General features: G+C 41.2%; 1 protein-coding gene across 5 annotated transcripts in view; it reads right to left on the bottom strand.

The window, feature by feature from the left end:
• rerea (arginine-glutamic acid dipeptide (RE) repeats a) overlaps positions 1-22,912 on the bottom strand; it is a 181,554-nt gene that overhangs the window by 32,743 nt on the left and 125,899 nt on the right. For 3 of the 5 annotated variants that reach the window (XM_088007060.1, XM_088007061.1, XM_088007059.1), the window contains exons 4-10: positions 21,265-21,370; positions 18,997-19,093; positions 17,416-17,520; positions 8,418-8,466; positions 6,295-6,419; positions 4,787-4,886; positions 3,166-3,264 (exon numbers count right to left, since the gene is read on the bottom strand). In XM_088007060.1, coding sequence (XP_087863186.1) covers positions 3,166-3,264; positions 4,787-4,886; positions 6,295-6,419; positions 8,418-8,466; positions 17,416-17,520; positions 18,997-19,093; positions 21,265-21,370 — 681 coding nt within the window. Of the gene's footprint in view, positions 1-3,165; positions 3,265-4,786; positions 4,887-6,294; positions 6,420-8,417; positions 8,467-11,997; positions 12,932-17,415; positions 17,521-18,996; positions 19,094-21,264; positions 21,371-22,912 lie in introns of those variants that run through there. The other 2 variants (XM_088007064.1, XM_014972475.2) reach the window with 2 other exon arrangements.

Raw genomic sequence — 22,912 nt, 5'->3', positions numbered from 1 at the left:
TGTGGTTTCACGCATAGTGAGCACAGATGAGCAGGCAGAACTTTGTTTGGAGGTAAAACATCGTTTCCTTTTTGCAACATCGCTGCAAGGATCGGATGGCAACATATAACCAGAGACAACCTGTTTGCCTTCCATTTAATGTGCTCTCTGTTCCTGGGTTGGACTTGTTGGGTTCTGCAGATGAACCCAGGCTATAATGAATAGGACAAGGTCTGAGGTAACGTCTTAAAAACAGACGACTGGCTTCATGTCTGACCGTCAGACGCAGCTTCGACAACAACAGATTACATTGTCTGCTCTTTTGCTGTGGCTAAATAAAAATGGCACTCTGGCTTTAACAGCCCACTGCAGAAACGCAACAGGGAGGGTTAGGCTACACACTTGATGTTTCTGATGAATTATTCATAGGTTTTATATGTTATCCATTTTATAATGCATGAGAGTTTTGTCTGGCGTAATCTACAAGTCGTCGCCGAACCCGCGGAAAGGCAACGTGACGGGTTTACGGCTCGTCAAAAGGTGCTCCAGTAACATCAGAGCGACAAACTGCTGAGGGGACGACTGTCTCAAATGTTTCCTTCCCGAGCAGGAGACCAATAAAGTGCTTTCCAGTGGTGTTTGTTTCTGCGGAGCGGTCTGAAAAGGACTTTTAAATTAGCTATCTTTATGTGTGCGGTGAGATTAAATACATTAACAGTGAATTCAGAGGTTAGACCAGGTTTAAACGCTACACTTCAGGGGAGGGAAGCTCGCAGACGTAGGTTAGGAGAAGGAAAAGACGCAAGAGGGTGACAAGAGACCCTGCAGACAGGCTGATTCTGTCATTTCAGCGTCCCCGCTGTCACTTTTATTCACATCTGAAACCATCGGATGGGGTGAAAAAGCGCAGGCAGAAATAATTACACCAGTCCTGGAGGAGAGACAGGAGGGGGGGGATAGGAGCAGAGGAGAGGCAGAGCGAGGGTTGATAAATAAATGAAGAGCAGCAGGGCTTGGCTTCTGTCGGTGCGTCAAGGTTGGGGCTACATTTACACCTGTCCTTCAAGGCTGCGGCGCTGAAAAGGCTCGAGTGGTGATCAGATCACTGCGAGCCTCAGTCCTCGACGGGTCGGTGTCGAGATGCTGCCTCCGCAGGCAGGTGGAGCGCCAACAGCAGGCCGAGTGCCTCCAGAAACAGATGCAAATGCACCCGGGCCCTGAACGGGAACCAAAATAGAACCGAAATACTCTGGACACACTGATGACTCCTCGGCTGCCCTTACGTAACGGAGCAGACACACGAATATGTAAACAGGACTTAATGGACGAGTCTCGACATGCGTGATTCGTCATGTATCCACACAGAAATGGAGCGTTATTATTCCAGTGTGTTTTTGTTTGATCTTTTAGTCGGGGAGGGAAAAAAAGTTTCCTGGCTTACTTCCACTGAATAATTAACAGAAAGTGGAAAAAAAGTTCACTGCATTTTAAATTGGATCGGGATTTATTTATTTTTTCTTACAGGCAGCTTTGTAAAGATTATTACAGCACCATGATTATTACAATAATCTCTATTATAAGATGTGCAAAAAGAGGCAATGATGCCAAGCAGTACTCCAATCAGATCCCCCAGGAAATACAGGTTTCCAACGTACTGCCATCAACAAGCTGACCTTTTTTTATAAATGCTAAGCTCAGAAAGTGCAACCTTAGTCATATCTGACTAAAGCCTAAGGTTTTGGTAAACATCTTAGTGGGAAATTGAAAACTCCATCCTAGGGGTGCACTGATTGCAGTTTTCTGGCCGATCACCGATCTTTAAAAAGCCGGACCTGCCGATTCTTTTTCTTTTTTTTTTTTTACAGCCGACACTCTCAGGTGTTAAGAGGTCACGATACACCTTTAATGTTCCAATCTTAATTAAAAATCAAAACAAAAAAAAACATTGAATAACACCACAATACTACAAACTTATTTTAGCTGCACAAGCTAATGCTCTCAAATACAATTGAGAAATTTAAACTTGATCCGTCAGTCAAGTCCTACGTCATGGGAGAGCAAACGAGGACAGTGGCTGATCTTCAGAGCTTTGCAGCAGGTAGATAAAATCTGTGGATAAGACTGCATCGACAATTCACACAAAATTAAAGAAATCAGGGCCAACCAATCAGTCGGCTGATTGGTCTGCGCAACGCTGTTACATCCATTTATGTGTGTGACAGTAAAACAGATAAGACTTTTTACCCTGCTGTTTTTTTCTTCTTCTCATGTTTATAAATATAGACACATCTGCCTTACGTGAATGGCTTGTTCCCCTTTCTTTCCCATGTTGAATAGAGCCTTAGACCTCTTGCTCAGATCACCTTCATGCAGCTTTCAAAGCCAGGTGTCAGCAAGGAAAGAAATACAGGTAACCTCATAACACGCAAAAGAAGAGCAGAGGTGATTTAATGTTGCCAAAGAGCTCCTGCTTAACTAAAATGTACCAGTCATGTGTGATTGAGACGCATGTACTCATTAGCAGTATTTGTGAGCAGGCGAGGGAGAACAAAAATGCAACAAGAGAACATCTGAGATCAACAAAAACACACCAAAGTGGAAAATGAACAAACTGCCTGAAAGACGAATAAACTCAGAGACCGAGCCGTCTGAGATCTACAATCAGATCAGGCAGCAGTGTTATCTTTAAAAAGCACTGGGTATACAAACACGCGGCCCAGTGTGTCAAAACGCATGAAAGCCATAGCCGCAGTGCTCATTCGGTTTGACATGCTGTAATTCAGAGCTTTCATTTCCCTCCTTCCCACCCATAAAGTGGTGTTTGATCAGCCATTTTCTGATTCCAGCCCTCCGGCAGCTGCGGTGAAACTCACTTCTAAATACAAATGGAGGCTAACATTACCAGCCCCCAATCTTTTCCCTTTCCAGACTTCCGTGCAAAAAGATTTATTTTGTGGGTGATAAACAGGACGCAGCTGCTCTTAAGCCGCGGAGGAGCTGGAAAACTAAAGAGCGTTTTTGCTGAAGCCGCGTGAGGCCGGGCCAAGAGCTCTGTTACCTCTCAACAGCTCCCTCTAAAGACAAACGCTGCACTGACCTGAAGATGCTATTAGTGGATGGATCAAGAAAACAGTGGCATTTGATGAATCTGCATTAAAATAAAAATACAAAAACAGCTTTTCTTACCACTTCATCCTCAGACCAGCACTTCTCTATCAGTTTAGGTACCGGCTTCTTCACCAGACGCTGCAGAGCCTTGCCTGCATCGTAGCTGCTCTCATGAAGCTGAAAACAAACACCACAAAGAAAAGAAAGCATACAATTATATCAACAAGGCAACAAAATGCACAAAAATAAAGAAACATGCTTTTTTACTTTGTCACATTACAATTAATGTTTCAAATAGTGCATAACTGAAGTGGAAGCAAAAGGGTACGTTAATGTTTTTTTCACTAAATCTGGAAACGGTCAGCCTTTTTGAGGTGAAACTTTGTAGAATCAGACGGACATTTTTACCGTTTCTTCTTCACATAACAGGTCAGATTGGATGGAGACTTTCTGCAAACATTTTAAAGTCACTGGTCGACTGGTTTTGCGCCTAGACTTTGACTAGGCTATTTTAGCACAAAACATGTCGTTCTGCACGTACAACAAAAAGTTAAATTCTGGTTTTATTTGATCAAAACATCCTTTGCATCTCCTACATGGCTTGAGGCAAAACGCAAACAGGACTTGACGGTTGTCTTCCTATAGTGAGCTGTGAATCTCTGCAGCTCCTCCAGAGTTACCATGAGCCTCACGGCTGTTTCTCTATGAGACTTGTGAGTTTAGATGTCTTGGTTTGCAGCAGGACTTTATGACGTGCAAATTTTGAGGAATGTTTTTATAGCCCAACTTTCTTCCTGACCTGTCTACTGTGTTTTTTTTTGTCTGTTTATCCACTAATATTTTCCAACAGCTGGATTCATACTGGTGTTCTGCTGAGTATCAGGGTGAAGGAGAACCAATTACAAATGTACGCAATATTTTTCAGAGTTTTATTTGTAAAAAAAAAAAAAGAAGTGTGTATCATATTTCTTCCACTTCACAAGCATTTGTTACTTTGTTAGTCACGGAAATCCAGCTAATAGATGGTAATTGCAGGGCTCTAAAATATGTCAAAGTTCCAGGAAGCCTGCAGATGGATATTTGAGCTGTAACTAAATCACATGCGAACTTGATATGCAAGATAAGAAAAAACAAAAAAAATATTCCACATCTAGGTGTGACTGGACTTGTCAGTACAAATCCTCCAGCATCAGAGGAAATGCCTGCCAAGACCTGAAAACCAGTCTGGGGATGAGGAGCAACAGTGAAAAGAGGCGATAGCTGTGGAGCTTTAAGCACTCCGTCACATTCAATTGGGTGAAACAGGCAGCGCCGGTGCTCTCCCTCTGAGAACAAACAAGCATTACTCATTGGAATTGCAAATGGAGCAGAAGGTCAAGAGACAATGACCTGTTCGCTATGCTAATTTTCTAGTTTATAGAGTCGGCATATAAATCCCCTGTTTATGATGATTCTAATCTCTTTGTTGTGCTCGATTCCCCTGCATTCATTGTCAATGTGACGGACAAATCTCTCATTATGTGCAAAGTATTGTTCGGCTCTGAGGTTGGGTTCACAGACAGGAAAACGGGGAGCGTGTCCGCCGTCTCAGAGGCCTCATCACTGCAGTGATACAACTAACTAAAACTGCAAAAACACTTTTAGCAACTAAGAGATCTTTACTGTGCAACCATTTAGTTGCTGCTGCGTGACGACTTACAGTGTTAAGTGCGTTTAAGGTAGTGTCATCTCGAGAGGCGGCTAGGCAGCCATCTTCTGTCGATCCTCCGTCGCACATCCCTGCAAAGGCAGCCATGCTCCTGAAGACAGACAAACAATACATAGTTTTAACATTAAAAAAGCAAAAAAAAAAAGAAAAATTATAATAATAATAATATATATATATATATATATATATATATATATATATATAATTCTTTATATATATATGTCTGGCCTTCAACTATTTCCCTCATCATAGTGAATTTCCCTCATCATAGTGAAAAACAAATAAATATAGTGACCTTGATTGTGACCAATCCACACAGACCAAAAATGAACAACCAAGTAAATGTACCGACTGGGTTTAAAATCATTCTGTTCAGCTTTTAAGCCATTAAAATAATTACAAAAAAGTTTTTTACAAACAGAATGATTTGGTTGTTTTCCTCACAATTAAATGGAAACATAGAGCTAGAGAGCCACAATATATTGATCCTAATCAATCGATATTAGTCATTTTTCAACATATCAGTATTGGCCCGATGAATAGAACTAGGCCAGTATTAACAACCCATGTTTATTTTCATCTTGTTGCAGTTTGTTTCTGGAGGCTGGTCATGTGATGGTGATGCAGCAAAGGATTGTGGGGGATGTGTGGTTGTTCTTTTTCAAGGTGCTGAAATGGTAATATATCATCGGTAAATACTGATGTTAAAATCAGATTGTGATATTTTCATATCGGTGTATCCCTACATACAGAAATATATATGTGTGAGTTCATAACTGGTACTTATATAAGCTAGAGTTAAACAACAATATGTACAACACTGTAATCCAACATTATTAGCAGAGTACATTCCATGCATGATGATAACACAAGATGCCTCAAAATAGACTGGAAGTAATGAAAATAAACATGACATTACAGGTAGTGTTGGTTCATAATAATCTTCCTGCCTTCGATGACATTATCTGATATAGATGCTGAAGTTTAGGAAGAGTGAAGGTTAAATCATGAAGATGAGAAAGAAGTGTTATAAATGCCCGTTAACTGCAATCATCAGGACTGAAATACCATTAGTGAATGCTTCCCTTATAGTATGAAGACTTGCTGAACCGAATAAAAGAATTAAAGTAGTAAGTGACATCTTCACAGCTTTGTCTTGACCGTGGCAGACACCAGAAACACGTGAAGAAGCTACATGGCCCCCATGATGACGTACTAATGAACTCCAACATCAATAAGTAGCATTACAATGTCAATTATGAACTACAACAAATCACAGATGTTGCACTTTCACGGATATTCACGTCAGGCAGACATGTTGTAAGATAAAATTATGCAAATGCTCTCAGATGTCAGCTTTGCGATGGCAGGATGACGTGGAATGACACTTTTAATCCATCTTTAAAACCCCACAGCGGATGTCTTTAGTGAGCTAAACGTAGAAGCTTAGACGCTCCAGACTTGTGCATTAGAGTGGATTTCTGTTTCTGCGGGCTCACCTTGCAGCTCTGAGGTACATAAGAAGGTCACAGTCGTTGACCCCTGGCATCCAGACCAGCTCCTCATTCTCGGTCACGGCCTGGCCACCAGGGGAGGGGAAAGGCTGCAGCTCTGGGAGCTTGGCCTAATTAGGTCCACAGAGAAGAGGAGAGACAGATGGTATCACACTACAAATAGCACACACAGGCTTGGAAAAGAAAAAAAAAAAAGAAAGAAATATCATCTTACAACCCCTTGTCATCAACTTTTCACTTTGAGCCTGAGTGGTGGCAGTGGGGACGAGTTAGAGTCACAACGATTCACCATCACAACAGAGAAAGTCATTACGGAAAGACAACAAACAACTCTGAACTTCTGTTGTTTAAACAAAGATGTGAGTTTGCATAAATCCTCCAAATGAGGCAGTGGTGTTAAAAACTTGCTGATATTTCAAAAGGGATATTTAACACTTTTTTTTTTTTTTTTTGGACATGAAAACACTGGCTTCTTCAAAGCACCAAACGCTTTTTGAAACTATGGAAACAAGGCGAAATTAATTTTTAGTTCCTGTCTACAGCGTTTTAATCAGGATGTAATTAATGAATGAGGAGTTTGAAAATTAATCTACAGAATAATCTTTTTTTTTACAATGCTTCCGTAATTGAACTTATATTGACTTGTATATATAGAACTAAATTACAACTACACAGCAACAGTTCCTAATAATACTGTTCTAATATTCTTATTGGTAAACATCTGGCAACAAATGGTTTGAGTAAAAGAAACAGCCACTCTCATGTCAATCACGGGATCAATACAAAAATATTTAATATTATCAAGCTGTTTTTACTTGAAAGACCAGAAACTACTCTTCTTGTTGCTAAAATTGTATTTTGATCATTGCGGTTCTAACGGTGTTACTAATGGTGCTTATTTATTGTGATGATTTTGATCAACTTTAGCAAAAGTTTAGAATAGTGGCAATTCCCCAATGATTGTTAGAATATGATAACCTTTTGCTGCTCTGAGTTTTATAGGATAACAAAAGCATATCATGCTGGTATTAACTGGCAGGTCCTGGATGGAGAAACAAACATGTCCGTGTTAAAATAATATTAGCTTAACAACAGAAAAGGGAGACGCTGTTCGAGCTTTGGCACCAATACTTAAGCAAGGGAAAAGTGTGCCAGTCTGTTTTCAGGCAGCTGACTGGAAGTGAGCAGCAACAGGTGGGGGTCACACCGAAATGCTCTATAGGGCCAGAAAATCTCCAGCAACAAATTAAAAGGACTTTAAATGATAGTAACAATACAGTGGAGAGTTTGATATATCCTGATACTCATAACGTTTACAAAGAGGTGAAATAAATTAGGTCTAACAGCACTGTGAGGTACCTATACATTTAATTAATAAAACTAACTTAGAAAAATACTACGGTCGGGGAAAAAATGCATTTTTTTAACCCATTACCTAAAAATTATGCAATAATTACTATGGGACCATTACATGTATAAAATTAGGGTCTCGTGGACAAATTGAGACTCCACTTTCCAGTGTTCTCAGTCCTTTACCGTCATTTCATAATCTAAAAAAAATAAAGTTACCATGAAAGGTGGAAGGGAAGGAAGGACATAGGGATTAAAGGATAAGGAAAGAAATGAGGAAGCAAGGAAGGAAACAGGAGAAAAGGATAATGGAGAAAAGGAGGATAGAAGAAAGGATGCAAGGAAGAACTTAAAACAGAGAGAAGGGGATAAAGGACAGACAGGAGGAAAGACAAAAGAAAAGACACAAAGACAGAGAATAAAGTAAAATGAATTGATATTTTGGAGATCAAACTCCAAACTTTTTCCAGACTGAGAAGGAACCCCTGTGAGAATATTTCTACAACAGAAGAGTTTTGCATAGAGGACAGAGCTGTTTTGCTCTTAACTAGTAAATGTTGCCAGTTTATTACACATCCTCAGAAAGGGTAAAAAAAAACACAAAAAAAAACACCCAAACAACCAACACATACGTCACATTCAGTTTGGATCTGAATTTTCCACATGAATGATAAGAGTGGTCTACTCTCAGGGTGATAACCGTGCGGTGAGCGGCAGCATCTCATCTCCATGCTGATGTGTGCTGTGCAACGACTTACCTGGTGACTCGGTCCCACTCGGATTTCCCCCTGTGTGCTGTTCAGTCGCCTGGGAAGACACAAGCGCAGGAGATTGAAACTAAATATTTATCCACTGACATTTATGTCATGTAAAAGGTTTTGCTAATTAAATAAGGCTGGCACAACCCAACAAAAAAAAAAAAGACTGAGGTACAAATTATAAATACCTAAAGCTAAAGGGGAGGATAAAAAGCAGTAATGTGAATTCATGACAAGGAGGAAGATTGCAGCAAAGAAGATAAAGACAAGTGTGTCAAAAGTGCAACAAGTACACCGTGTTTTATTCTGAGGAGCAAACACAGATTTCAGGAGAATATTCTCGACTCTGCTCAGAGAAAATGTGCAGGCCTCGTATTATGGATGCAGCAATAAAAAAAAAAAAGCAGGAGGAGGAGGAGGGGAGGATGTGGAGTAGCTGGCTGTGGATGTGCAGAGCGAGGAGCCTCTGGAAGCGGCTGCCGGTACAAACGCTGGTAGCCATAGAAACTGCTGTTTAATAATAGTGTTCGGATTCTCCAGCTGCAGTGGATTAAAGAAAATGACAAGATGTTCCTTTTGAAAAGCCTTTCCCCCCTTCCCGTTGCCAAGGCAACGGCTCTGATTTTCATACAAGCGAATGCGAGGCGGCCCAGAATCTGTCAGCGTGATTTGCACCCGGAGAAGCTTGCACTCCATCACCCGGACCTGGAGGAAACTCAAGAGGCCGAAACCCTCTGGTTCTCTTTACGATCCTCGCATCCACACAAAACCCTGTGGTACTCGGGGCTCGCTCTCCGCACCCCCCTTCCCGACACGTCTCCTCCTACACAGTTTCTGTGTCAGGACCGGGTGATTAAAGGTGTAACATGAGCTACGGCTGACAGGGGTGCTGGCACAGACGTAGATACAAGCGCAGCCACAAAAAAATAAAATAAAAACACAAATACGTGACCCTCGCCTTAACAGCCCACTGCTCCAGAGAATGTTGCAACGATCCGTTTTATTTTACAAGAAACATTAGCAGCAGTTATAAAAAACCAAATGTAATGCAATGAAATGAGAAGCATTAAAAAAAAAAAAAGAAGAAGGATGAACGCTGCAGATAAAACTACCAGAAGTGCACCAATTATTCGATATGAGATTGGTAACCTTGGTCGCCTCTAATCGCTGATCGATTGGTCAAAACAAATCATTTTATTTTCCTATTTATTAAATCCATTAAGTAAAAAAAACTCCCATCTTTTCTTTTTTACCTCTATGAAACACACCAACTTACAGGAAGAACTTTAATTTTTAGTGAAGCTTCGATAAAGGATAAGCATATATGCTTTGATGCACAAATTGGGCTAATCTGCTGACGTTTTGCAAGATTCAAAACTGTTGACCTTAGAAGAAGAACAAAAACATCTAAATTGGTCAGCATCAGAATCTGTTGATCACCACTTAAAGGCAACCAAAAATATGCATCAGAATGAAAAGCCTGATTGGTGCATCTCTCTCTATTTTCAAACATTCAGCGCTGATGACGCAGAAAACCATCAGAGATGCACTAATCAGGTTTTTCTCTGGTTGACGTACGTTTTTTAATTTTCTGTGAATTAATGACCCTCCAAATTAGAGTCAGAATATTTTTTTAAACTCACTAGTCTGAAAGACAAATAGTGTTATTGAGGTATTTTACACTTATTTTTTGTATGCAGTCATGACGCTTTTCTTGGACTATACCACAATATTGTGTTTCTCTGACGTCTGACCTAATCATTATTGACTTCTGTCAATTTTGTTTAGAGACTAACATAAAATAGAAAACTGCAACTTATTTTGTACAAGTGGTATATTTGAGTCCATCAGAAAATAAAGAAATTACAAAATGACTCCCACTTATACAACACAGCAAATGGTCCAGATCTTTAACTGTTTAAAAAAAAAAAAAACAACATGGAGGTGGTTGATTAACTTCTAAATTAAAATAGTGCCAGTTATTTATGTTTATGGATTGAATAAATACAAATAAAATTAGTTTCCTAACAGTATTTAACCAGTTAGGGCCAAAAGAAAAGGATAAAATTGGCTGATTCCCATCTGAATGTTTTAAAACACGGTTTGAGAGGATTAATGTGAAACCCGTTTGCTTGGACTTATATAAGAGAACAATGACCTGCAACATATACAAGCATTAAATTATATCTGTTTGGGGTTTGCAGAGTAAAAATATAAACTAAACATACTCTAAACTAATACGGCCTCTGTTCTTGACAACCAAAGTTGTGCAAATGCGTTTTTGACGATGTGCAGTTGGACAGGTCAACAGTACGTTTGGCAGGAAGTTGTAAGGATGACAAATGAGGATCTATGGTGCAGGATAAAAACAGTATGTCTTAGGAAAACCGTGCTTTAATGCTGCAGACTACAGCAGTAAGATCTGAGGAATTTCCTTAAAAATGGAGATGCACCTAATTATTTATTTGATCAGCAGATCAGATACAAAACAAATCCTCTCCTAATCTTTTTGATGCACTAAAAGCAACAATTTTCAGCCAATCATATAACAACATGGGACGTAAGCTATGAAATTTAATGGGGATAATGTCTAAATTCATTTCATTTTATGCTGCGTTCAAAACAAATACCTCTATCCAGAATGCAGCACATGTTTCTCTTTTATGCATTATAATGTTCAGGGCAAAAAAAAAGAAAAATCAGCAAAAGTAGAAACGTGATCGGTGCATCTCTAAACCGTAAAATAAGCAGTTTGATTAATGTAATACAACTAGTGCTTTGTAAATTAATAAGATATCAAAAATATATATATTGGGAAAGTTTTAATTAATTTTCTACACCAACTAATGGTGTTTATATACGTTTCACCCCAATAATCCCCTGAAAGCCTGCTGCCGAGTGCAATAAACAATGTTAAACCTGTCCCTTTATTCCTCACAAGTTCAGCTTATAGTTAGCATTAGCACACAATCTTGTCAAGTAATTATAAGCTTATTTATAAAACCCAAACAACGTGACAGTCGGGGCAACCTAGCGTGTGTGTAATCAAGGAAAACCCCTCCCACTCCATCAATTTCAGCCAATCAGAGCGCCAGACTTGTGGCACACTGACATAATTGCAGTCCAGCTAAGACAGACAAACTTCAAGGTATTAGTATTAGTAAGCCGAGTCGGCTGAGCTTTGACTGCTCCTCAGCGGCGCTTTAACACGCCATGTCATCCGGGTAGTAAACAGGAGCTGCAAAATGGAGCCCGTCTCATTCCGTTGCAATAACCCAGCTGGGAGCACATTTATCGGCTTGGTTGTCGAGGCAAGCCCCGCTGCAAACACACCGCGCATTCAAAGGGACGATACTGGACACGGATTTAAGGTGCAGCGGTGCATTTTCTGCGCTACTGGCAGCGCAGACGGAATGCAAAGCTGCGGCGACACTCTTTTCTTCTCCCCGACACGAACACAGCCGCTCCGACGCAATGACAGCGATGCGGGCAGCTCGCAAACATCCCGGCTCAAATCAGACAGGACCCTGACGCTGCAGCTATTACCCCGGCGGAGCGAAGAAGAGGAGCGCAGACCTACCTCCGGGGGCTGAACAGGTCGTCCATTTCTGACATGGAGCCCCGAGGCTGGGTGGTGACACGGTGTGTGTGCGCGCGCGCGCCGCTCGTCGGATTGAACTCCCCCCCCCCTTCCTCACACCTATTCCTAGGCGCTCAAAATGGAGAAGCACGCATTCGCCTGCCTGCCACGGAGAGGTGCTCACTGAGCTTGTGCTGTGACCTCAGCCTGCACGCACAGCGTCAAGAGCTCCACTCGCTCCTCCGTGGGCTCTACTGAGCATGTGCCGCGACCTCACACATACACACACACACACACACACACACACACACACACGGAGCCACATGCGGGATGTGGGATTCATCTCTGCGCCGTGATCATGCTGCAGACACCGCGCTCTGAATACCCAACGAGGGGAGGGAGGAAGGATGATGATGAGGAGGGGGGTCTTTACAGTCACAGGCAACCCGGTGGCAATAACAAGGACTGCTGTCAGTGCAACATGAAAGATGCTCCCACCAGCAGCAGCAGACAGCTGCCAGCGGTTCTCCCATTGTGCACAAATACACCTCATCATCTAAAGTGAATTCCTTTACGGACACATGACTTCTTCACTGCTGTCTGAGTAGATACTGTACGGACACACAACTATAAAGCCTCCAAACGCAGCACCTCAACACTGACTGTTCCAAAACACAGCTAAAAAAAAAAAAAAAAAAAACTATATATGCTAGCAACATTTTTATGAGTTGCACGAGTCAATAAATAATGTTTACATGAAGAACATTTCCAGGATTAAAGAATTAATGTCCAAACAGGATTTTTGAGAAACTCATGAGCTGAATTGATCACAACAGAGATTTCACAAGTTTGCCAAACAGACAACTACATTCAGAACGCCCACGTTCTCACTAAAACTAGATAAATGGCTAAAGTCCCTATGCACCAATTTCCTGTAGTTGAAAGAATAGACTTTAAAATACTTTTGCTACTTCATAAATCACCAAATGAATTATGATTTGCACCAAAACACATTAAAAAACTGTTTTTGTATCATTCCAGACCACTCAGGTGTTCTGGTTCTAAGTCTGCTCTGCATCTCCAGAACCAGAACCAAACATGGAGAAGCAGCATCTGCAATAATCTGGAACAAACTTCCAAAAAACTGGAAAACAGCCAAAACTATCTTTAAATCTAGGATCAAAACTCATCTGTTAAGAGTTTCCTTCAATTAATAAATAAGTAGAACATCACTAATTGTAATCTGTCTTTCCACTCACTTTACTTTGCCACTGCAAAATAATCTTTTTGTTTTTAAATCAAGTAAAGAACTTTGAACTGCCCTGTTGCTGAAATGGACTTTACCAATACTCTTGCCTTGCCTTCAAACTATACAAAGATTATGCACAAACAGGTGATTAAAAATATTGGATGCCTCATTAAATAATCGTTTTCTTAAAAAGTGCTCATATCAACGTCCACTGTATTTTATCTAACCAAAGACAGAGAATGATTTAAATTGAGGTAAAGAACAAAAAGACAAAAGTTTAGGACAATTACACTAACACTTCGTTTCTATTCAACATAACGGCACAGACTATTTTGTCTGTTTTTGTTATAAAATTGGCCCATACAACCGACCCATACCGCACCATTCCTGGGCCTCCTCTGGTTGTAGGTCCATAGTACCGTGGTACAGTACGGTTAGGACGGCGCTACTGGTGTCAGAAAAATGAGACCAATTAATGCAGTGGTGCCCAAAGTCGGTCCTGGACGGCCGGCATCCGGCACGTTTTAGTTCTCTCCCTGGTGGTAGTGACAACCTTTTCAGCATGTTAATGTTCTTCTTAGGCCTTCTAATGAGCCATCATTGGATCGTTAAACCAGGGAGGGAACCAAAACATGCAGGATGCCGGCCCTCGAGAACCCACTTTGGGCACCACTGAATTAATGCATCAGGCGTTTGGGTTAACCACACCTGCCAAGAGGAAATCCAACTGGAGACGCTCTCCTGAATAAGCCGGACCATAAGATGGCATACTATCTTAAAGTGTGCTAAATCTTATGATGTCTGCAGCGACCTGCTCCATACCACTTTGTGGACATGCAGTATACTTGGTTAGTTCTTCTGGTCAAATACTTCAGGCGGAACACTTCTCATCTCTGACGTCAATCTCAGAAAAGTTTGCTTCACTCCTTAACTTTAGCTGTGAGACATACGAGCGGTTTCTTCCATATTCAGCCCTTTTCAAGCCACCCACAGCATCTCAAGCAGATCAAGATTTAGGGCTTTGATTCACCTCAGGACTTTCCGAGTCATAATTCTCAGCCGGTCTCTCGGTGGATTTACTAGAACGTTTTGGGTCATTGTCATGTTGAAGGGTCCAGTTCCAGTTTAACTTCCAATTTATTCACCGATGGTCTCAGATTTTCCTCATGCACCATCTGATACACATCAGCTGCAAATTCAAAAGAGAGGAACACACGTAGCAAAAGCCTGGATTTTACCACCCATGTCTGAAAAGGTTGGGCTGCTATTCAAACCACTCAGTAAATTTGCTCTGCAGCTAGACACCACATGTTTGGCAAAAGGACTGCACAATATATTAAGAATACTGTGCCATGGAAAAGTATCTGTTCCACTACTAATGACTTTTTATGATTCACTGAAATGTTTCAGATCAAACTAATTCTTAATGTCAGACAAAGATAATTACTGCGGGTGATGTTTTTTTTGCCCACTCTCGAATTGTTGTCACACGGGAGGGTTTTTGAGCCCTGAATGCCATGTGACAGTACCTCAATTGTGTTTAAGTCCAGGCTTTGACTACACCACTACAAACCTTTTTGTTTTTCAAGGCTTTCAGAGATTGATTTGCTGGTGTGGTTTGGATTATCGTCCTGCTGCATAAACCAACTGCTCCTGAGCTTAAGGTCACAAACTGAGGGTCAATTGTTCTCTTACAGATTTTTATTTTTATTTTTTTTGTTATAAAGCAGAATTCAGGGTTCAGTCAATTACAGTGAGACATTCAGGGCCCAAAGCAGCCCTAGATCATCTCTCTATAGAAGAATTTTCAAAAATGTTTATTTTACACCAAAGGTTTCTTGTTTTTTTCTTCATGACACCACAGATTATTTTCCAAAAAGTCTTGGGAATCATCCACGTTTTATTTTCCCCTATTTTTCTTTTTGGCATGAGATGGACCATTTATCCAATGTTTTTTATTTTTTTATTTTTTCATAAATCTCTCCTATGGAAGCAGATTTTTACCAGGTTGCTTTATGACATCCTGGCTGAATTGCTAAAGAGCTTTCAGAGTGATTTTGGGAGACTGAAGTTGAATTCAACATCAAATGAGCTCCTTTTTCCAGTCCCAGCAAGCAGCATGTTGGAAGTAGTTAAACTAATTTTTATAAAAAATATGACCACACTTTAACTAAAAGGAGAAGAGAAAACAGAGGAAACACTTAAGACAATAAAATCCACAAAATCTGTGTTTTCACCGCACAAAACCTGAGGTAGGGAACAAATATGTAAAAAACAAAGATCCCAGCAACAAAAAAGACAATCCATCAGCATTTTATGTTTTTGCAATTTTTTTCTCTTTCCTTTTTTTTGTATGTTCTTGCTGTAATGTGACACAATGCGCTTTGAAAACAGAAGAAAAAGATTAGTGAATAAAACCTGGTGCATAATTTAACTAATCTAATCAATGCCAAAACAATTTAGAAGCCACGGGGGTTTCCCCAGTTTATTTCCCATAATTACACTGCATGAGGATCAGTCTTTGTTTACTGATAAGATTATCAACGTAATGAGCAGAGGGTATCGTTGGAGTATGTAACCGCAGACGAATAAGGCGGAGGGATGTAAAATAAAAATGACTTCTAATGCCCTGAATGTGTTGGAGGATTAGTAGTAGAACGTTGAAACAGTTTGTCCAACAGTGTGCAACCTGCTTTTTTTAATAAATACTGGAAACATCAGCAGCTCTGCTTTCATTTTAGCTTAAGTCCATCAACTACATGCATATAGGAAGTTATTTACACAAATGGAAAACTAAAGACGTAGTTTAGTAAAAGCCTCAAAGTTAAAAAAAAAAAATATTTCAAACTTAATTTCTGAAATTTTATCTTTATGTTAAACTAAATCTCATTGTTCTTGATTTACTTTCCCTTATCAATATCTTATAAAGACTTTCAAGTTTAATTTTTTTTTTTTTACCTTTTTAGCTTAAGAATAGTATAAAATACCTCAGCTGGCCAAATAGAACCACTGGATGATTGCGTATGAGAAAATTATTTGTGACAAAGTAAAAATAAACTAATTATGTTACATTTCTTTCTTGTTTTGACATTTATTTTAAGAAGAAACATAAAACATTTAAGAAGGAAAACTTTCAGCTTATGTTGTCTTGATTCATTTGTTTTTTTGTTTTTTTAAGACACAGTAAAATCTACCCAGTGCCTTTCAAAAGTCCTTATAACTCAAACTTTTTCCCACATTTTATCACATCATTACCATAAACTTCAGTGTGGAATTAAACCAACACAAAGCGGCGCATACATCGAAAGTGGAAAGAAAAGCTTAAGTGGTATTTAAAATGTTTTACAAATAAAAAAAATTTTTTTTAAAAAGCGCTCTGTGCACATCTGGAGTCTTAAAGTCTTGTTCATTCCTCTTTGTAAAAATAACCCAAACTCAGTCGGCACAGACACAGAGCGACTTTTCCAGTTCAGCCACACATTTTCAACTGGATTTAGGTCTGAGCTTTCAGTGGCTCATTCTAACAAGAACATGCTTTGATCCACAGCGTTCTGTTCCAGTTATGGATCTATTTTTATTGTAGCCGCCGGAGGGTGAAAGTCTGCCTCAGTCTGAAGTCTTTTGTGGCCTCTAAGAGGTTTTTCCTCCAGGACCGCCGTGTAATTTAGCTACATCAATCTTCACTAAAACTCAGCATCTTTTTCTTCTCTGTCCCTTCTGAAGAAAAAGCATCTTGCACAGCATGATGCAGCCACCACCATACGTCATTGTGAAAACAGTGTGTTCAGAAAAAGGTGCAGTGTTGGTTTACAGTGGCATGTTTCTACAGGTTGGCCAAAGAAGTTCAGTTCTGAACCAGGACGATTGTCGCGTCCTCTACACCGCAAACAGGACTTAATATTATTTTCTTCCACCAAGGGGTTTCTTCTTACCACTTTGCCAAATTGATCAGATTTGTCAAAATCCTCCAGAGTTACAATTTCATAACCTTAACATGCTACTTTTTGTCCATCTGTTTAGCAAAATCTCATTAAAGAGCTTGAAAAGTTAGCTTGGAGTTATGACATGACAGCATTTGAAATTGTTCAAGGGGCTTTTCAAGGTACTGGATGAGGAATCCATTCTAGCTCATCAGTCGGGGTAAACAGACGGCACCGGCAGCAGCTCACCTGGTCTCTGGGTTGTATCCCAGGATGTAGAAGAAGGAGTCGATCCGGGCTTTGAACTCCCGGGCAGCAAAAATGTCAGAGAAATGGGAAATGTTGCATTTCCCCCTGCAGGACAGAAGACAAAACTTCTTAAGACACGAACAGTGACATGACAACAACAAGCCTGAGCAGAGGAATCTGGAATTAAAAGCTTTTTGGGTATTTAATTATTTGAGGGTAAAAAAAAAAAAAAAAAAAATCCAGGCAGCAGGTTTCTATTGTCATTCAGTGACTGCTGACTTGTGATGAGGCATCAGACTGCGCGCTGAAACCGTAAACATCAGCTCAACATGTCTGCTTCAACCCAGCGCCTGCTGCTGAGGTGTTGGAGACAGACGCCACAGAGATCTAGAGAGATTTTCAACCTGCCTGCACCCCCACCACCCAAAACCCCAACCCTCCACAACGAGCAGGAGGAGCAGGAGGGGGGGGGGCGAGGCTCTGACCACATCTTGATACCATTTCCCGTTTCCAGCGCCCTGGTGTCTGACTCTATCAAAATAACAGACATCACACGCATGTGGGGCTCTGCTGCCACGCACAGAAACAGTATCTTCCTCTCCCCGAAAAGATTAAAGGGCGCTAAGGCGAGCCGACTTCGGAGAGCTGCGGCATTACAGCATCCCGCTGGAATTCCCTCCCGTTTATCTAAAGCCTGGAGAATAAGTCAAATCAAAGGGAGCTCTGTGTAGGAGAGGTTGCAGCTAATTTTCCCTGAAATCAGTGGTTTCTGGAAGACATGGCTTTACTGCTCACACATGGTTCTGGTTGGAGAGGAAAAGGGGGGGGCGGTGGAGTGGGTAAAGGAAAGCAGGGGTGAAGAGACGGAGGCGAGGACAAAGAGTGCTTTTTTTTTTTTTTGACTGCGCCTGCACGCATTGTTGCTGACGTTAAGGAGAGACGGCCAATGCTGCACCGCAGAGCAGCAGACAGGTGCGTCTCTGCGAGTTTGATGCTGAGGCACAGTAAAAGGAGGAGTTATTGTGTCTATCTTCACACATCTTGTGAATTTAATAACCCTTTAAGTGGTAATTACATGGATTTTTACCTGCTCAGTGTTGCAAACCAGAAGCATCATCATTTTACTGCTTGCAAAATAGAAATCTGGGTATTTATTACAGGACTGTGAAGCGGAGAGGCCAATTCAGGTTGTTCTCATCTTAAAATACAACTAATGTAGTTTAGCTCTAATCAAAAAGTGTATTTTATTTTTTGATGCAAGTAGTTTTCCTCCCAAGATTATAATATACATGTGTGTGAAAATCTAAATGTGTAACAATCACAGTATAGCGACAAAAAGAAGGAAAGCATGTGAACCTAATGGACACCAGAGGGCGCCATTAAAAAGTGCCTCAAATGTTTCTGTAAAACTGGCACAAGACAAAACAAGGGAGCTAAATTATCCAACATTTAAGATTATACATTTAGAGTATCTCACATCTGTTATTTAAAACGTCAGGCAGACGGCTGAGATTAAACACACCTCATATAGTTTAAACAAATCCAGGGAGCTGTGATTACAAAGCACCGCACTGTTTGTACCTGAGAGCAGCAGCATGATATGTGTCCACGTAGTCGGAGATGAAGAGCTCTCGACTCCTGACCACCGGGTCTGTGATGACCAGTTCGCGACCAGAATCTGCAGGAAGGGAGACATGACTGACATGAATCTTCTGTAAACCCGTCGCTTCACCACAAAGAAGCAACAAACACCGACTTCTTCCATCTCTTTCGTCTCATTCATGAGGTCATGAGCACAGGTTTCTTGTACGCAGCTCCACATTTCGCTGCCTCGACACAGTCGACCTTCACGCTTGCTGAAGTGACCTTGGCGCAGGCCGACACAGATCTGGTCGAGAGCCGTGGCACGCTGGGGCCACCCCGCTCCGGCCTTGTGACCACAACTCTGAAAAATCCAGCGCTCCTGGCTGCAGGGACAGACTGATAACGGCAGCGTGCTGTGTGGAGCTGAGGCAAAAGCTTTCAGGGTTTTTAATGGTCGATATTGATTTCAGGTTTTCTTTAGTGGAGCTCCATTTTCTTTCTAATTGCTGATTACATGGTCATATTATTGGTTCTTTGATAGTAACACTTTTTATTCTGTTTTTATTAATGTTATTATCTAGTTTATTGCATTTTTAAGCTAATGCACATTTTTACTGCTTTACCTTGAATGACTGCTTTGCCAAGTTTTAAAAAAAAATTCTGGCTTAATAATATTTTAATTTAGGATTTTCTGCTTACTTGCATTCTGTTCCTTTGCTTTTAACTTCTACAAAACACGTTGGCTTACATTTGAGGATAAAAACAGCTCTATGAATAAAATCTAACCAAACAATTAAATATATTAATATATCGCTATTTTATCTGCTGGTCTCAAGTCAGAGCCAATGACAGAGTTCCTATACATGTTTTCATTTCAAAATGTCCATTTCTTAGGCTAAAATGTCTAGATTTTTTTTTCCATTAGTTTTTATTCTAGTGCAAAAATATTCACTTTGAACTGCAGGGACACTAATCTTTCCTTAAGGTTTCAAGGCGAAACACACAATAAAAACTGAACAATATATCATCAATAAATGCGAGTATGTGCAACATTCATACTTCTGGAGAATGCTTGGAATGCAGTATGTGTTGGCTAATATAATCGAAAGGTCAAGGGGTCGCACCTTGAATGATGTTGCGATATTCAGCCTGTTTAATGGGTTTCACAGCAGAAGATGCTCAGACCAACTATCAGACCACAGTCCTCAGAGTGCTGAAGGCCACAGAGAGGCCTGGGAGCACGGGTAGGTCAAAAACCACAATAACAACCAGTCAAGAGTTATGTGAAGAAAAGATCACAAACGTCATGTAAGTCAATGTTAAAGCCACTTCATGTATTAAGAATTATTAGATACTGGTCCTTTAGAAAACTGTAGTTGAGAGAAAAAAAATGTAAAAAACATTTTTCTGACTGTATAGAAACGAAAAACTTTCCTTCGCTGATTGATTCATATTTGCACAGCAGCTTTAAATTTGTGATCAAGTCTGATCAGACCTTAGACTGAAACATTCTTTTTACCATGTACACAGTGAGGCAAACGGGGTGAGAACAGATGAGTTATTTTGTCATTTATTTTATCCTAAAGAAAGTTTAACAACAGACTTAAAATATATTACAGTCTCATTATTGCAATGTGTTCTCATTTTGGGGCAATGACAATAAAATGGAAATGGTTTATGGTTACAGCTAATGATGTTTAACTTAGCTGTGATATCTTTAAACACAGTTTAGCAATGTAAATGTGTTGTTAAGGTTTATCCACATATCCATGCTTCCTTCCAGTCCTCAGATTTGATACCGAGCAGCAAACTGTCCTTGACACGGCCCGTGTTCCTGTGGATGTGTATGTGTGAGAGCACGATGAGTCCTCTGGCGCTGACGGTGTCGAGAGTGCGTGTGCTCAAGGGCCACATGACACCGCGGGTTATTAACACTTGACAGTGCCGCTGTCTGGCCTGAGGGAGTGTTACCCGGGGAACAGCACAGATCCACGCCATCGGCTTGGCTGCCTGGGATAGTGTCATCTGGTTTCTGTTTGAGATGCAATTCACAGCCAGCTCTCATATCACCCAAGACCGGGGGGAGCACAGACAAGCATGTGTGTGTGTGTGTGTGTGTGTGTGTGTGTGCGTGCGTGCGTGTGTGCGTGTGTGTGTGTGTGTGCGTGTGTGTGTGTGTGTGTGAGGCTGGCGATGCGCGGAGATAAGGGTATCTATTTTTGTGCCTGGTGTGGATGTGTCGAAGAGCCTGCGACCCGCTCTCACCGTTCTCATTGTTGCGATCCTGCACCAGGTGCTGGTACACGGAGTCGGGCACCTCCGACTGGCGGTAGTACCATTTCACATTCATCAGCAGATGGTCCCGTTTACTCTGAAGCACACACAGAGAGAGAGAGAGAGAGAGTGAGTGAGCAGGAGACACTGAAAGCTTCCACAGCAAGATAAACAGACATCATTTTGTTTGATTACAACGTCACAGGCTGGCCTTTTTGGCAAGCGGCGACTCTGTGCAGATGCATTGTTCATGACTAACGCAGAGACGCCAAGAAGCCTGCAGAGACACAGAGTCAATTAAAAAGGGATTGCGGGGCATTTAGAGATTTAATTAGGTAAACAGTGGTGGAGGGAGGGAAAGGGTGGATCACTAATTTTTTTTAATTTCACCTTATGATTAAATAAATAATTTTTTAACAATCTTTTGAGCTCTTTCTTAGAGCATATCCTTTCTATAGTCTCCACTTCATTTTCTTATTGCTGCCACCAACTGGGCACTTCATTAAAGCGCAAGTCAGAAAGTTACTGTAATCTATTATTTGGCCAGCAAGTGGCAGCACTAAGGCAATAAAGAGCCTTTTCAAGCCAAAGGGAATTTAAAAAAAAAAGAAGAAAAAAGCAGAGACATGGTGAAGGAAAGAGAAGGGTGGGGGGGAAGAGTTTGCACAGAAATCATAAAATCCGAGGCCCATGCTGAGGTGAAGGATGAAAAGGGCAAAACACTGTTTTCATTTCATGAAATGAAACATTTATTGTGCCTTCATATTAAGCCTAAAAGAGCGTCACAGTTGCTTAAGAGAGCACCAGGAGAGGCTGCTCTCCACTGGGTGCAGGAATGCGACACAGTCCCATTGGCCCGAGCCATCTTTATTACAGATTCGACTGCGGCGCGTCGAGCAAACACACCGAGACACCTGCACTACCTGCAGACAGAGGAGGAAACTATGCAGCGGGGTAAAAGGTTACGGTAATCAAAGCCAGACGCTTAACATCCGCCCTGTCCGCGTCCGAGTATGTGAGCGTGAGGTCAGAGCAAAGATATTTAAAGCCTACATTGTTATGCTCTGTCACCGAGGGAGGAGATGGAGCGCACAGGCAGCCAAGCAAATCATCACCTCCCTGAAACCTCGAGCCCACCTCTGCTTTATCCGTACTCTCCTTTACTTCTCACTACAACCTCCAACACATCTTCATTTTATTTCCTCCTGTTTTTTTTTTTTTCTCCCACTCTCTGCCGTTCCTGAGCGGGGAGGGGAGCGAATAAGTGAGCCTGGACGTGTTAAACAGCAGCTGGCATGCAGTCAGTCAGCTGCATTTACTGCTCTGGATGATTACAGGAGCATGCACGCCACATTGTGCAGCCACACACAGACTCTTCTTGTGATTCAACAGAGACCCAAACTGATGGAGTGAGACAAGAAGCTCCCCCCACGTCGCCGCTGCACACCCCCACCCCAAAGCACACAGGCACACTGTGTGTGAAGAAATCTGTGCAGTGACGTCATCTCCCAGCAGTCAGCCAGCCTCGTCTTATCCACACGGTTTTCGCCTTCTAGGACTAACAGCAGAACGAGTCGTTATCTGGAGCTTATGCATATTTAATGACTTAAAGAGACTGTAAATGCTACCTGAGCGACAT

Source organism: Poecilia mexicana, unplaced genomic scaffold (genome assembly GCF_051168715.1).
Source record: "Poecilia mexicana isolate PSO_F unplaced genomic scaffold, ASM5116871v1 scaffold_7, whole genome shotgun sequence".
Taxonomy (NCBI): Eukaryota; Metazoa; Chordata; class Actinopteri; order Cyprinodontiformes; family Poeciliidae; genus Poecilia; species Poecilia mexicana.
This window is presented reverse-complemented; position numbering and strand designations above follow the sequence as displayed.